At 45.8% G+C, this 14,817-nt stretch overlaps 2 protein-coding genes across 2 annotated transcripts in view; one reads left to right on the top strand and one right to left on the bottom strand.

Moving 5' to 3' along the window:
• Nucleotides 1-6,151: 6,151 nt before the first annotated feature.
• On the bottom strand, nt 6,152-11,698 carry TSN (translin). The gene is made up of 5 exons (XM_019470917.1): nt 11,662-11,698; nt 9,840-10,002; nt 8,904-9,019; nt 8,117-8,196; nt 6,152-7,749 (listed from the first exon to the last, which is right to left on the bottom strand). The coding sequence occupies exons 1-5, from the start codon at nt 11,696-11,698 to the stop codon at nt 7,513-7,515; spliced, it is 633 nt and encodes a 210-aa protein (XP_019326462.1). The 3' UTR covers nt 6,152-7,512.
• Nucleotides 11,699-12,186: 488 nt separating this feature from the next.
• Nucleotides 12,187-14,817, top strand: part of NIFK (nucleolar protein interacting with the FHA domain of MKI67) — an 8,908-nt gene continuing 6,277 nt past the window's right edge. Inside the window, 1 exon segment of the mRNA XM_009275045.2 lies at nt 12,187-12,208. Coding sequence (XP_009273320.2) covers nt 12,187-12,208 — 22 coding nt within the window.

Below are 14,817 nucleotides of genomic sequence, written 5' to 3'. Positions count from 1 at the left end.
TCCCCCCCGCCAGTGGCAGTTTTGATAAGGGAAGGTGTAAGTACAGTAAGCCTCATAGCTTAATTTATCCAAACAGCGAGTGGCTTTCACAGCCACAGAAATTTGCTGCTTTCTGGAAAGTTTTCAATTACTTTCCAGCACAGTGATTTTCTCCACACCAATTCACGCTCAAAACCAGCCGTGGACTGTTTGTACAGTCATATCTTTAAATCAAGATACCGTCAGTCACCCTGGCTGTTCAAAAAGGTTAGAGAACAATAAGTATATGTAAAAGCTCTGATATTTAGCATCAATCTTGCGTTTGGGTGATTGTTCAATTTGTCAGATGCATGGTTTTTCTAGGTATCACAGGAAACACCTGCGTGCCAGGCTCCTAGTAATCATGGCCTATTTCCTCTGAACCAGGCAAACTCTCCCCAAAAGAAGGTCCATAAATAATCGCCGGGTGTTGAGTTATGAGCAGGATGTGTACTTGGTGCTGTAGCCCTGTCCTAAAAACCTGCGGCCAGGGAACAGTACAAGCTCTTTGATCTGGGACAGCCTGCTACAGGAAGCGACAGCCCGATTGTTGAACCTGTCAAACTAGACAGAGGTTGTGCTTCCAATGTTATTTATCTTTTATGTATGCGGTGTGTACTCAGCTGCTTGCCTGCCTTTAAATTACAGGTGTTGAAAGGGAGCACAAGTACAGGACAATCTCCGTGGCCCCACGAGCGCTCGTGCTGTGGGGTCAGCCTGCACAGGAAGGGCAGGGAGTGTCAGCACACTGACAAGGCAGTAGGTTTCTGTAATCCCCAGGCACCTTTCTGAACTGGATGACCCCTCTCCTGGGAAGTTCCAGGTCTTTCAGTATCACATGTACACACCTTATTTGGCAGCCCTGGAGATTAGCTGTGCTGTATTTTTCCATTTCTGATTAACAAACCTGACAAAATGCTATTATAACCCAGGGTACTTGGGAACAGGGTTGTCTATAAGCCAAGACAGCAATTATTTGTTCCAAACTGGCCATCCTAGGGCTCCGTAATATTTTTATGCCTCTCAGAAGTCATGACTGACAATATGAAGATTACTTTTCAAGACTCCTGCCCGCTGAACTTACCCTGCTAGTACAAGCAGGCCTCTCTGGAACTACTATGTTTGGGGGAAAAAAAGAGAAAGTCAGATTACTCCCTTGGTTTATCAGAACTCATAGATGACCGTTACAAGAATTTGGAATGAGCCTTGCCGGTCATCTACCAGGAAAACAACAGACAGTCTTCATCACAGAGTCCATGTAGATTTGAGCTCAAGGCAGACACACAAGACGACACAACACTGGACGAAGAGCCCCATCAGGTCCCAAGGAAAGAAGGAATAGCTACTTTAAGAGTCAGCAGCCTGGGTGGGAAAGCCTGAAAAAAACACGGGGAGATGAAGAGCAAATACTTTAGAGGGCAGAGACTTCTGCTTTAGTGAACAGAGATCTTCTCTTTTACGGTGTTCTTGTACATTCCTGGTTGTCCTTAACAGAAGCGAGGATGGGGAAGGGGCGTTCAGCATGGGTCTCCACTATGTGATCAGGAACACATCTGAAAGGGAGCACCAGCTTTGGTCTGGCAGCAAGAAGCTATTGTAGCTGCCATTGGAGACTGAGACCTCAGCACATCCCAAATCCTGGAAAAAAGCTCCGAGATAATCTCAAATCTCCTGCCTTGGGGAACTTCAGTCATTCAACGCATGTGAATCTATTATGGAGCTACAGTCTCGGGAAGGCAGATCTCCAGCAGGAGATTCTGGCGAATCTTACACTCTCTTGCTTGTCCCTGACATCCTCAAAGGGAAGATAATTCAAATCTTCTAGTACCACGTCAAAGATACCCCTTCAGGGCTCATGGATGAGGCAGCTGTAGTAACTCTCTTTTCATGATATCAGCCGTGTCTCCTCTTAAATGTATGCTGGGGAACCAGGTGAGATTAAGCTGGAATTAGGCTGACATTCTCTGACTTGAAATTGGAAAAACCTGGAACCAAAAGCAGTGGAGGAAACTGTCCTCCTGACGGAGATCAGATAAATGTTCAAAGATCTCACTGTCACTGTTGAGTGACCTTCTGTCACTACAGTGGAACATGACAGAGCAAAAAGTCTTACCAATCAGGCAGACAAAGGAACTGCCTCATTTCTCACAGAGGCTGCTGCAGAATATCCATATTGACTAGAGACAGGTACAAGTAATTAAAAAGAAATCAAATCAAAGTTTTGACAATAACACTGCACAGTCCAAAAACTCCAGGCAAGGCCCAAGGGCACTCATTAGGAAAAAAGACATCTCCCTCAGGAAGCTGAAGGTGATCCCCCTAAGGGAAACCTTTCTACAACATGGGTGGAAAAGTTGAGTGATAGGAACATAGAGGGTCCTCTTCAACAGAGAGTGAAGAACCCTAACGAGGAATCGGAACACAGGCAGAGAATTCTCCAGCAGTGGTCTCTGCCCAGGCTTGACTGGGAGCAGTTACACAGCTGGAGAAAGTTGAAAAGCTGGCATTAGGCTCTAGGTCCATTAGCAGGGATGAATGCAATGATAATTTGCAACTCTCCAGCTCAAATCCTGCCCCAGTGCAATCTCCACCAGCGCAGGCTTTGCATCCCTGAGAAATGATCTCAGCTGCAGGTGAAAAGACCCAGACTGCAAACAGCCCTCCCAGGGAAGGTGCTCTGTGTAGGAGCAGGCAAAGGAACCCTTTGTTTCAGCAGCAGTGGAGCCCCAGGTGGTTTTGAACCCTTCCCTCCTAGCACAGGAACCTCCCTTGCAGTGCCATAGTCACATCCTCGGGAGGACCTGCATCAAATGTCTCCCTGGGTGTTGTGGGGAGGGCTGGCGGATGAGAGTGGGAAGCCCGGAGGTCACAAGAAAGTCACAGAGCAGATCCTGTGACTGATGCCTGGGGTAACCAAAACATGCAAAGAGCACGAGGCCTTTATAGCCCTGGACCGTTTCACAGGGGCTGAAATCTCAGGCTTTTTCTTCCCTTTAGGCTTTCTGCAGTCCCTGTTGAAGTCTCCAACAGGCTGTGGTGGTCATCAGACTTCAGAGAAGCCTGCGAGAGCTGCACTGGCCCCAGTGCAGACCCAGAGGCAGCCAGACAGCTCTCCCTACCGGGATGGGAGCCAGCAGGCTTCCCGGGGAGCAGACAGCGCCCTTGCAGTGCTCAGGCTCTTACATTTTCCCCAGCAGAAGCAGGTTAGATGTTTGTACACCCATAGTGTGAACGTGCAGGTGAACAAGCATTCAGACAAGGAGTGTATTCCCCCTTCTTTCAAGAAAGGACTGGTTTTAGGACAGCCATTTTCCCCTTGGGCAGGGCAATCCTCCAGTGATGCTAACCAGTGCAAGCCAGAAGTGCCACAGTTTGAAGTGACAATAGACAGAGAGGCAGAGAAACCTGCAAGGAGACACCCATCTTCAAGTAATTCATGCCTGACCCACAACACGCATACCGGAGATACCTACCGTGAAGGATTATTCCTTTCAAAATCAAACGCTTGCTTAATGACACTCCACGAATTCAGCAGGCAGGAGGCTCTCTGAACAGCCCCTACACACACCTTAGTACAGTTGCACCACAGTATCCAGCAACAGACGGTACTTTAATGAGGGAAGATGGACTGCTGATGAGTAACGGGTCAATATCCATGCACAGACCCCAGGAGTCATCCATATTCACTTTCTGCTCTCGTTAATTGCCTTGGTGTGCAATGACCTTGTCAGCTGAAAAATGCGAGTAAGGCTCTATAGCACAGAAGTCATCACTTTGCAGTGAAACGAAGGCAAATTATTTTCCCAAAGAGAAAATCCTTGGCAATCCTAATGGAACTGGAAGCAGTTAAATTACTGCAAGAAAATCAGACAATTTACCACGTAGTGTTACAGCTCAGTGAACACTTAAATCTGGCACCACGGGGAGAGGAAGAAGCCTCCCTCCACGCACTGGTACAGTGTGCGTGGGACTGTGCAGTGAACTGGACTGGGAGCAAACACCACTGAAGAGTAAGGATTGTTTCAGCTAGATCAGTTCCTTGATCCAGTTCACTGCACAAAAACGTGTGCTGGCACTAGAAAAGGGCAGTCTGGAGGTGATAACGTGTCCTTTAACAAGTGCCACTTTAAAGAGGTTGCTGGTCTCGGGCTGCAGTTAATCAATTCCAGCAGACAGAGCTCAGTCCAACAGCCAGCCCCAAGGTCTACTCTGCATCCTGTGCCACGGAGCTCTCTTCACCCCTATTTCCCAAACGGTTTCAGGTCAGCACTTTCACTGATCTGCAGGGGTGGAACAGGCAGTGCTATAAATAAAGAGCAGGTAATCAACCATTTAAGTGCCCTTTTTACTGCAATAAAGAAAACCCACAGAAATGACATCAAGATGGGGGAAAAAAACCAAACCAGTGAGTGAATACAAAGATGATCCAAGGGAGCGCTCCCTGGAACACACTTCAGGCTGAAGAGGCTCAGAGAGCAGCAGTGCTGGCTGTTGAGTCAGACTCTCCAGCGCTCCTGCGCTGACTCACTCCCCTCCCAGCTGCCAGCACACGCTGCCGCAGTCCATTCAGTACCAACAGGAGTTATTTGTTCAGTGTTCAAGTGCGTCTGATTCATCATGAGCCATCAAGCGTCTGCAGTCCTCAGAGCTCTGTCTCTCACTGCCATTCCCCGCTGGCTAACCCGCTCCCGTTACACCTGGGAAAGGGAAGGCTCAGAGAAGAGAGACCCCCCTACTCAAGTCCTTCTGGGTCTTCCCTTCTTCCCTCTGCTCCCAGCTCTGGGACAGAAACACAACTTACCATGTAGGACCACAGTAATGTGCAGATTCACAATCAAGGCCACAAGGTCCTACAGGCTACCTCTGCGCAGAGGAAGCCACAAAAAGCATGTCCCCAACTTGCCCTGCTGCAGCCTAGGGAGAAAGTCTGCCGTTTTCTTTTCCCTTCCCCAGATCTGGCTTGGGAATGCACTATGCAGCCTGGCTCTTGCAAATGATGCTTTTCCAGAGGAAGATGCTAGGCTCTCCCAAAACCTAGGAACAGGAAAGAGCGAGGTGTTTGCTAAACACCCTCCAGGAACACAACACCGGAGTGTCTCTTTCTCAGGCACTTCGAAGTATCCCACACCTTGCAGACTTTGTAAACCCTAAGTGAGAGACTTGCTCTTCCAGTTGTCCCTCCCACAGTATCTGCACCTGTGGCATGGTGCTGTTGTATCTCCACCAGCTCTCGGAAACCATGTAAGATGCAAGAGCTGGCAGATCTCAGATCTAGTGAAAAGCTGTGTTAGGCACATGGGATCCCACGTCAGGAAGCAGACCTTTTGCGTGACCAAATGCAACCGGAGCACCTGGGACACAAGCCAGCACAAAGCCTTAACAAACCAGAAACCTGCCCTGCCACGTGGCCTCACAGCCCAGTCCCACATGCCAGGGCTCCTCCACCCCGAGAGACATCAGACTGACGCTCAGGAAACCTTTCTCTAATTTCTCTGCTCCCACGTTTTCTGTGCGACCTTGGTCTGCACGGCTGTCTCGGAGCCTTAGGGTGTTGTTTCACGAGTCTCTGGTTTTGGCGGTAGAACTGGCTTAAGCTTCTTCCTTCCTCCCACCTCCACAAGGTTAAAGTGAGAAAGAAGCAAACGGCGGCATACGACAAGAACAAAGAACTACTTTGAAAGCTGGTCTCATTGCCACAGGGCTCAGGACATGACACCCTCACTTTCTTCAGCTGTGAAAGAGGGCTATTACCATCTCCCTACATTATGTGACATAAGATACAAAGGATGAGGACAAACATTAAAGATTATGAGATGCTCTGAAGATGAATCTTGCCACATCTTGGATTTGGTAATGACAAACTCCTCCATACCTCTCCTGTTTTACTTGGTGAAATAGGTCAAAATTAAAAGTTTTAAAAAAAAAAAAAAAGCCTGTGAAATCTGTTTGCAGCTTGACTCGGGCTCCACTCGCCAGCACGTAAGAGTGCGCCATTGAACAGCGTACAGCCAAAGTGAGGAACCCTATTATTGTCCAAGTACAGCTGAAGGCTGAACTTAAATGATGGTATTTCAGAGTAGGCTCCCAGGAAGGGAAGCAATTAACAACAGATAATCAGACAACAGGCAGAGTTACCAAATGGCCAAAATCAAAGAACAGCTTTTATTGGCCAGAATAACCCAGAAACCATTTTCTTCCAATAAACAAAAACCTAACTGAAACAGTGGCAAATCTTTGCTAACAAAATGAAACACTAACAAACCCCACATAAACTTGACTGCTCGTGTTCATCCTCTGGAAATACTCCTCCTCCTAAGTCTGTTTTTCTCCTTAACCTGACTGCACCACCAGAAGTAGGAGAAGAATGGCAAAACTCAAAGTCATTTAGGACAGGAGAACGCACGCCCTGGGAGGTACGAGTCTGTCCATTTACACAAATGAGAGGGGCTGTTGGTGTTTGCAAACATCTTGCATGCAAAGTATCTGAAACTAGCAATTTCCCCTTTTCTGAAGATGCAAACATTTTACTGCATGAACTATAGTTTTGGTGTGGGGTTTTTTTTAATCCCAGGACGCAGGTACAGTTGTGGCCTATAGAGGTTGTTAGAACTCAGACGCTACCTCCAGTTTATCAGTTAACACTTCTCTATTCGGAAACCTTGGTAGTTAAAAAAAATAAATTGGTTACACCGAGTTCTCAAGGCAAATGATCGTATTAAAACTCAACATTTACTCATGTCAGTAAAACAAATACCAGCCAGTGAAAGCAGATGCTTGAGAAAACCTTGCTCTCCCTGGTAAGGGAAATCTTGGAGGAAAGGAAAAAACAAAATAGAGAGAGAGAGAGAGATGTGCCCGGGTGCAATACACCAGTTCCAATGGAGAAATTCTCAGGAATATTTTCACTAATTTCTCAATTAAGGGGGATACATTAACAGAAGCCATTTTAAAAGGTCTGGTTAATAAACAGTTATGCAAATCTGTTCAACTTACTGACATAGGTGAAAATTTAAGAAACAAAAAGGCAAAAAAAAAAATCAGTGTCTTAAAAAAAATGTATAGATATTTACACGCTGTGGTTTTTAAAACGTCACATGTACCTGCACTGAGCTGCGCGCTGTGCACACGTCTCGCGAGGTGTGTGAGCAGAGGCAGCTGAAGCACATCACTGCCGGAGCAGCGAAGCAACACTACAGAACTAATGGGAATTTCAGCTCATGGGAGTTACTGACTACGACCGCTGCTGTGCACAGAACGGCACCGTGTGTTTTGACAGAGGAATTCCGCTGGAAACAGAGAGCCTCCTGCCCTAATCTAGACATGATTCTACAAAACATTTTGAGATCTAACACCCGTACTACGCCTTTTGTAAGAAAATAGAGAGCAGCTTTCAGCTGCAGTTCTTCTAAACTACTGTAGGAAGGCTTCGCTAGCATGCTTCCTAAATTGGCAACCATCTGAGGTAATCAATGATGCTGTTAAAATGAGCATCTTTCATTTCTCTCCACCCGCACCAACTGCTGCCTCCTTATTGAGTCCTCTGATCGACAAGTCATAAACCACTTCCTCAATTTTCTTGACATCATATTTCAGGCCATCGTAACGTTTCCTCAGGGAGTCATTCTTCAGGTTGAGGAGACGGAAGCCGGAATCCAGCTCGTTGATAAAAGTTGAGATGCGGAGAGGGCGAGAATAGTCACCAGCCGTGACACTGTTCACTGCCAGTCTGGCCTACGAGAGGAAGACACACAGGAGAACATCAGCAGAGGAACCCACCCAAATCATGTCACTGTTTCCATCGGTTACTTTACCAAATGAAGCAGTTTTGTTCCAGGCAGTTAGATTCTTTGTACTTAGTTCTACCTTTTTGTTGACCATGATCCTGGACTTTCAATCAAGTCACCAGTTTAAATCTTAAAATATCTGTGAGGAACAACTCTGGCATACAGAGGGGCAGTTTGCTAGAATTTCAGATCAAGGTGTTGTGCATCATAACTTCCAGGAACAACTTAGGAAAGTTAGAAAACACATTGACTTTTTTTTTTTTTTTTTTTTAAGGTCAGTTTCAATCCAAGATATGCATGAATATCTTCCTTACCAGCTCACTGGCGAGAATTAATACACCAGAAAGATAGTCTTCAATGTCGAGGTGAAAGCCCCGCTCTCGATCAGCTTCAACTAAGATGAAAAACAGAGCGGTAATCAGGCGGTACTGAACATGAGCAAAACCAGCGAGTTGAAATTGCATTTGTTCCCTGGAGCTAATTTGAAATATCACATTTATGAAATATTATTACAAAATAGAAGTCAGCCTTTTCCTGTACGTGATGTAATTACTGCCTCTTCTCAGCGTTTTGATTTAGCATCTCCTACATCCTCAGCTGGACGTGCAACAGGTTATAACTGATCCAACAGAATAACTGAATTTACATCAATACACAGGAGAGGGGTCTGCAGTCCTTTTTTAGAAAAATATTTCCCTGATTTTTTTTTTTCCTTCAAATCCTTTGCTCTGGGAGGACACAATTCTCTTACAGCATAAGAATTTAATCTGTTTTCCACACTTTTTAAACACCAAAAGCAAAAAGTGAGAAAAATAAGCTCTCATCTTTGTATTATTCTTTTGGTAGATTTACGCAATTTGAATGAATAATCTTCATTGATGAAGAACTTATTAATGAATAAATACTTTTGTTCACATCAGGTTTGCCGATTTTCACCTTCTAAAAGAATTTGTTGTTCATATAATAAAATCAAATACCAGATAAATTTTGGAACCTATTTCTTGGCAAGAAATGAAGTTCTGCTGTTTCCCTGTACCTCTGAAAGCTGCAACATATAAAAACGTCACAAGCTTTTTCTCTTCAGTTACAACATTAACTTACTCCCAAGTATTTCTGCAACCGCTTCTCGGGTCACTAACGTTTCTGACTCCAAGTAGACTACAAACGCTGCCAGAAACACCAACCGCTGAAGCACAAACCTCCAGTGCTCATGAAATCTGTTGAAGAAAACACCAAGTCAAGGTATAAATAAGTAACATCTATTACTGGAGAGTTAGGCAACAAGCATACATTACATATACATTATGTCTTCCACCTTTACTTGCAGCACTTGGCAGTATTTTTAAGCTGGTGTCGTTTTAATAAGCCAAAGTCACCTCCTTGGTACTCCAGAACTTCACCCCCAGGATACTACGCTGGACGCTGGCATTTGCTCGCACCTCTCACACACCTACTCAGTTCACGGAGTTTTTCAGGTTGTCGTGCCCGCGAGACAACCAGGGCTTTCCCTCCCATCTTCCCTCAGCAGACCTGAGCTGACAAGATTCTTGTTCTTTGACATGTTCTTGCTAGACACTGTCCCCTTCTGGCAGCAAACAAAACACAGAGGTGACGACTTCATTTAGTACCTGCAGTATCAAACAGCCATTTCACGACAGATTTAGAGCTCTGTTTTCAGAAATGCCCCAAACCTAACTTAACTGAAATTAATGGAGCAACAAATGCTCTGCTCCCAGAAACCGGGGCAGCTCCAATAGAACATCAACTTCTTAACCTTTCCTTCTTCTTTTTTAAAAAAGTTTCTAGAAAAAGAATTAAATACTGCATATTTTTAGTGAAAAGTTATAAATAGTGTTTGAGCAACAGCATTTTTTATCTATGCTGATAAAAACCTCACGCTTCTCTACCATGATTTACTTTTCAAACAGAAAGAAGCATTGGGCCCGTAAACATTTAAATCATTCTTCCAAAGTAATGATGCCAAATACACCCAGAGAATTCCCATATCCGTGTCTGGCTGCATGTGATCCTGCACACCTGTAATACTGATCAGCAGGAAACTTGGTCTTCAGAGATTCCAGCTGTGTTCTCACTGTACCAAAGTGCTCACGAGCCTTCTGACATTTCTTTGGTACTGAAAAAGAAACAGCGCAACATTCAGTACTTGACAGAGAACAGGGTTTTGTAAACAGAGAGTTTTCTAGTGTAGACAGCGCTATTTATGCTCCTTTGTTGTCCACGATACTCTACTGACATTCGCAATCAATCTAAGAAATACTCATTGTCACACCATGAGTCACACCGCTAGATGAGAAATACTCCCGAGTTCTGGGCTGTCTAATCTGCTCTAGTCCTTAGGTTTGAGCCTGGGACAAGACACCCCAGCGTTATTTAAGAATCACTGCTAATCATGACTAATAACTGCTGCTATAAAACTTACGTCATGGATGAAGAACCCATTCTGTAATGGGCACTGACAGAAGAGAACACTGGAAAGGTCACGCAACCTACAGACCAAGAGGCAACGGGGGATACAAGCGGATGGAGGCAAGAACGGAGGAACAAAAGGGTCAACGTGGTGTTTGTCTATGGAATGAACCTATGAGCAAAGGAGCCCGGCAACGCGCCGAGCAGGGCGACAAACAAGCAGTGCTGAAGGAGAGATGACAAGTGGAGATGGGGAAAGGCTGAAAACAGCGTAGCGTAAGAGCAAACAGACGTCATCTGAGGTAGCTGAGGGGCAATTTCGTTCGAGGGTCTGTAAATGTAGAAGGGCTGAGGCTACGGCAACCGATCCTGGGGGAGAGAGCCAGCAGGAGCAGCAACACGGTTAAAGCCCCATGCTACAAGCCCACCCACGCAGCAGCAGTCTGGAGTGGCAGGGCTAGGGGTGGCACTGCAGGAGGAAGGACGCACCAGAGAGCAGGCACGAGCTGATAACGGGACATTTTTAGTTTCAGCTGTGTGGACGGAGTAAGAGAAAGGGGCAGCCAGTTGGGCTGTACAGGTGTTATAAAGAGAGAAACAAGATGTTCTGGAGAGTGCCCTAATGCGGTGGATTAGAAGAAAAAGCAACAACCGGATCACAAGGAACAGAACAGCACTGCACACAGCAGCTGGCCCCAAAGAAAGCACACACACACCAAGCAGTGCTGCCAAACGACTCGTACACTCAAAGGAAAAGCAGCTTTCCTTTCTCCATTTTAAAATCTTACAATATTTTTTTCTTGTCGATCAGAGTTAGGTTAGATGAAGTGCAACATCCCTTCAGGAAACTGCATTTCCTGCTTTCAAGCGATGTATCTGAAGAAACTGGGTTTCAGCCTGTCCAATATATGTTATACCTCTGCAGAGAAATGGTCTCTTGTCTACGTACCACCCACTGCCACCTCCCATTTATTGATACGAGCTACAGCCACACTGCACCTGCAGTACCAGGGCCTGACAGAACTAATCAAACCAGTACTTCTGAACTGCAGCCTTCTCAGAAATTCTGGTCATGACCCAAGGAAGGCAGAAGATCAGCCTGACAGGCTCTCCTGCATCTTGATGTACAGAAGCTTATTTAAACAAGATCCACAGAAGCTAAATCTGAAAGCTGTGATGAATGATTTTTATCAAACAAGCCCTACCAGGAGTCACTTAAGTGTGTTTAAAAAACTTCTTTCAATTAACAAAACATCATTTCTGTTAAAAAAAAAAAGGGGGGGGCACTTAAAAATAAAAGCTTCAGGAAGCGGAAGGTGAAAGTGCTCCGTGTGGCAGCCAGAATGAAAGAAATGTGTGAAGCTCACTGACAGCTGCCCTTTGAACACCATCCTCAAACTATGGTCTCTGCCTCAGTCGTGTAAGCCATCACCTGGCAGCTGGGGACAGAGTAAGGAATAAATTTGCATTTCGGCTTCTGCCAAAGGAACCTGTGACAAAAAAAAAAAATCTTTACTGTAAAGTTTCAGACAACAGTGCCCAACGACACACACAATCTCCCAACTTCAAACTGTCCTCGTGCATCCTTGGATATCACCACTGATGCTTTGCCAAACTTGACACAACGTGTTTCACGAGCAAAGACACACCAAGTTGACTTTCAGCCTCCGGAGACCCTACCTGTCTCTCAGACTCGTGTCAGCTAACAGCAGGCTGCAGCACACGCTGCCCTGAACAGCTTTCTGAGCAGTTTTCAAACTCCATTTTGGACAGCGAGCAGAGGAAGCCAAAAGAGAGAGATCCTCTAACCCTGTTCTGGAGGCTGCCGGCCTGAGCCTCTGCTGGTTTTCCTTCCCTTCCCCACAGCTGAATAAAGGCTACGACTGAAAGTGCTGATCCCGCAGCTAAACACAGTCTCATGCTCAGCGCAGGGAGAGACCACAGAGAAGCCGGCACCATGAAACAGCTGTTGTCTGTGGGTAGGTGGCTGCCCCACAGTAAAACAGGTTAGATGAAAACCTCCATGAAAACAGGTTTAGCCAAGAGGTATTGTAAGTCACCGGAGAACAGAGGAAAGGCACTGTGCAAGATAAGTTTTAAATACCACTGACTGGTACAGGAAACTGCCCTCCATCGAACTTCCAGCTATCCCGTAGTTTCATTAACGGAGCTCAGGCCACCCCTTACCCTTCTCTTTGGTAGGACGGATTGCTCAGCCTGGTGCAAATCCTTTCCCTGTTTTCACTGGCTCTCTGTTTTCATCACTCTACCTCAACTGACGATGCAAGAGTAATTACAAAGGATCAGCCAGCAGGCTGCGGGAGAAAAAGTCGTCTCCCACTTCCGCTGGCACGAGGGAGGAGGCACAACAAGCAATACAGCTTCTGTTGGCAGCAGCACCAGCTTAAACCACCCACGGCAATACAGCTGCACTCACCAAGCCTCATTAGCTACTCTGTCACCTGTGAACTTGTAGTAATTAATAGTATTTTTGCTTTTTTATTAATTAGTTATTAGTTTATATAGTTTATTTATCATTTAATATTTTTATAGTTCAATATAGTTTGTTAATAGCGTTAACAGTTTTTCTTACGTCTTGGAATAAATAAATAAATATAAGGCTAAAAAATCTTGATGCTACAAAGTCTAGCCAGAACTCTGTCGCAATGAATAATCCTCTCTTCCATAGTTGCAAGAGTCATCGTTTATCCCTTTTTAGTCTGCTGGGGAAGAATCATTCTAGTTTCTTCGTAAAAATGTGGTACCGACTCAAACACGACGAGATGCTGTAGTAAGCCAAACAGCCATTTAAGCACACTCACACTGCAGAACTACAACCATTATCAAATAAAACTGTAGTCTAACTGTGTGACATCTGACAAGTGCTATTTATCCCCCTAACAATCCTTCTGTTAATTGGCATTATATTATTCTGCTGTAAACCTTTATTAATCTAAACCTTTATTGACTTTCTTTATTATGCTTGTAATTGATGACAAACTGACAGGTCTATTATCATGAGTTAACTCCTAACCTATTAAGCATGTATTCATTATTTTTGGTATTACAAGAATTATAAGCTGAGCTTTTTTCTCTCTCTCTTTTTTTTTTTTTTACTTTAACTATTCCAAATATCAGACTCTGCAAGTTCCAGAACCAGCTCTCCCCTGGAATTAAAAATCAAGGGAAAATACACTGAGCCAGGCGCAGGTCTCTACTATAAATGCTGGAAAGCAACCCCTGAAAACCCCCCCCCAAAAAACCCCCCCCCCCCCCAGCCACGGGTTTACTCAGCTTAGAAAAATGAGTCTATGCTTGTGTAAATTAACCAATTAGCAGTTCTAATTTTTAGCACTGCCAGATTTCTAAATAGGTGGAAGTTGCACTTGCCAGCAGAGGTCAAACCGCAGGCGTTGTGCGTTGCTAAACACATACCCTCTCAGAGGCCGGAGAAATCCCAGGCCTCCAGCTCCAGCACGCGTGTGCTGGTGAACGTCATCAGGCTGATAACAGCCAGCCAGCTCTGCACATGAATAAAACAGCACCTGTGAGGTTTCTTCTTCTATTCGCCTTCAGGGGGTGGCCTGCCAGATTCCTCCCCTTCCCAAATTCCTCTCAAGGGTTTCCAGGAAAGTCAGAATGGTTGCTTCCTCTCAGGAGATATTAATTGACTTGAAAAAATAGCTTTTAAGTCAAATAGTTAATGGGAGAAACTGTTTATTCCAGTAGTTTCACCAGTAAGTCTAAAAATGGAGATGGGGGAGCAGAAAGAGGACATTTGGCATCTAGATCTGCAGTACTGTCCTCATGCCCTGGAGGAAACGGGTTGGCCCAGAAACATTGTGTCAAACGTGTTAAACAAATTCGGACTGAAAGCAAGAAACCAGGCTAGCTACAACCCAAACCTCAGAAACAGCAGAACAGTTCCAGCTGTCACTCAAATATACATCGGGAACAGCTCCTGCTCTATCAGCCTTTGCAAATGCCCTTTGTATTTTGGAACACTAAGCAGATTTTATACACACACACATGTAGTTGCTCTCAGACGAACCAGACTAAAGTCCCCCCTTTCCACACCATCCTGAACCCCCCCCAGAGCATCGCAGCTTTTTGGGGGGTGGGGTGAAGAGGCGAGGAAGGAGATACAGATACAAAGGCCCAACAGGTCACGTTAGAATTAACAGAGTCTAAAAATCTACCTGCGTGTCACTTAGTGGGAAACCTATGAGCCACTTCGACAACCCAGAAAACGAGCAGCTGTAAAAAGAAGACGCTTTTCTGCGCTGAGACGGCGAAACACCCAGCTGGGGAGGGGAGGGGAGAACGGGAAAGGACGGCGTTTCCTGAGGACGAACGGCAGCTTTTCTACTCACCTGGCTCGGCACCTCCCAGCCGCACCCCACCACCCCCCCCAGCAGCCTCTGAGAAGCCCACGCAGGACACCCCAGGAGCGCCCACGTGCGACTGAAACCTGGAAAAGCGCCGCCCGTGACAGAGGGACCCGCGTACCCCGGGGGTACTTCCCCTTCCCCTTCCCCCCAGGCGGCTTTTCCCCGCTCCCCCGGGGAAGGCGGAGGGCGGCGCTACC

The sequence above is a fragment of the Aptenodytes forsteri genome, unplaced genomic scaffold, assembly GCF_000699145.1.
Source record: "Aptenodytes forsteri isolate BGI_AS27 unplaced genomic scaffold, ASM69914v1 Scaffold255, whole genome shotgun sequence".
In the NCBI taxonomy this organism is placed as follows: Eukaryota; Metazoa; Chordata; class Aves; order Sphenisciformes; family Spheniscidae; genus Aptenodytes; species Aptenodytes forsteri.
Note: the sequence above shows the minus strand (reverse complement) of the source record. Positions and strands in the feature narration are given on the sequence as shown.

Bases quoted from the DNA above. Each gene is read 5' to 3' on its own strand.
- TSN (XM_019470917.1), bottom strand. From the start codon at position 11,698: ATGCAAATTTATTCCTTACTCTGTCCCCAGCTGCCAG. The intron at 10,003-11,661 runs GTGATGGCTTAC...TGTCTACACTAG, and splicing joins ACTCTGTCCCCAGCTGCCAG to AAAACTCTCTGTTTACAAAA. The intron at 8,197-8,903 runs GTAAGTTAATGT...TTTTCATCTTAG, and splicing joins GGTTGCAGAAATACTTGGGA to TTGAAGCTGATCGAGAGCGG.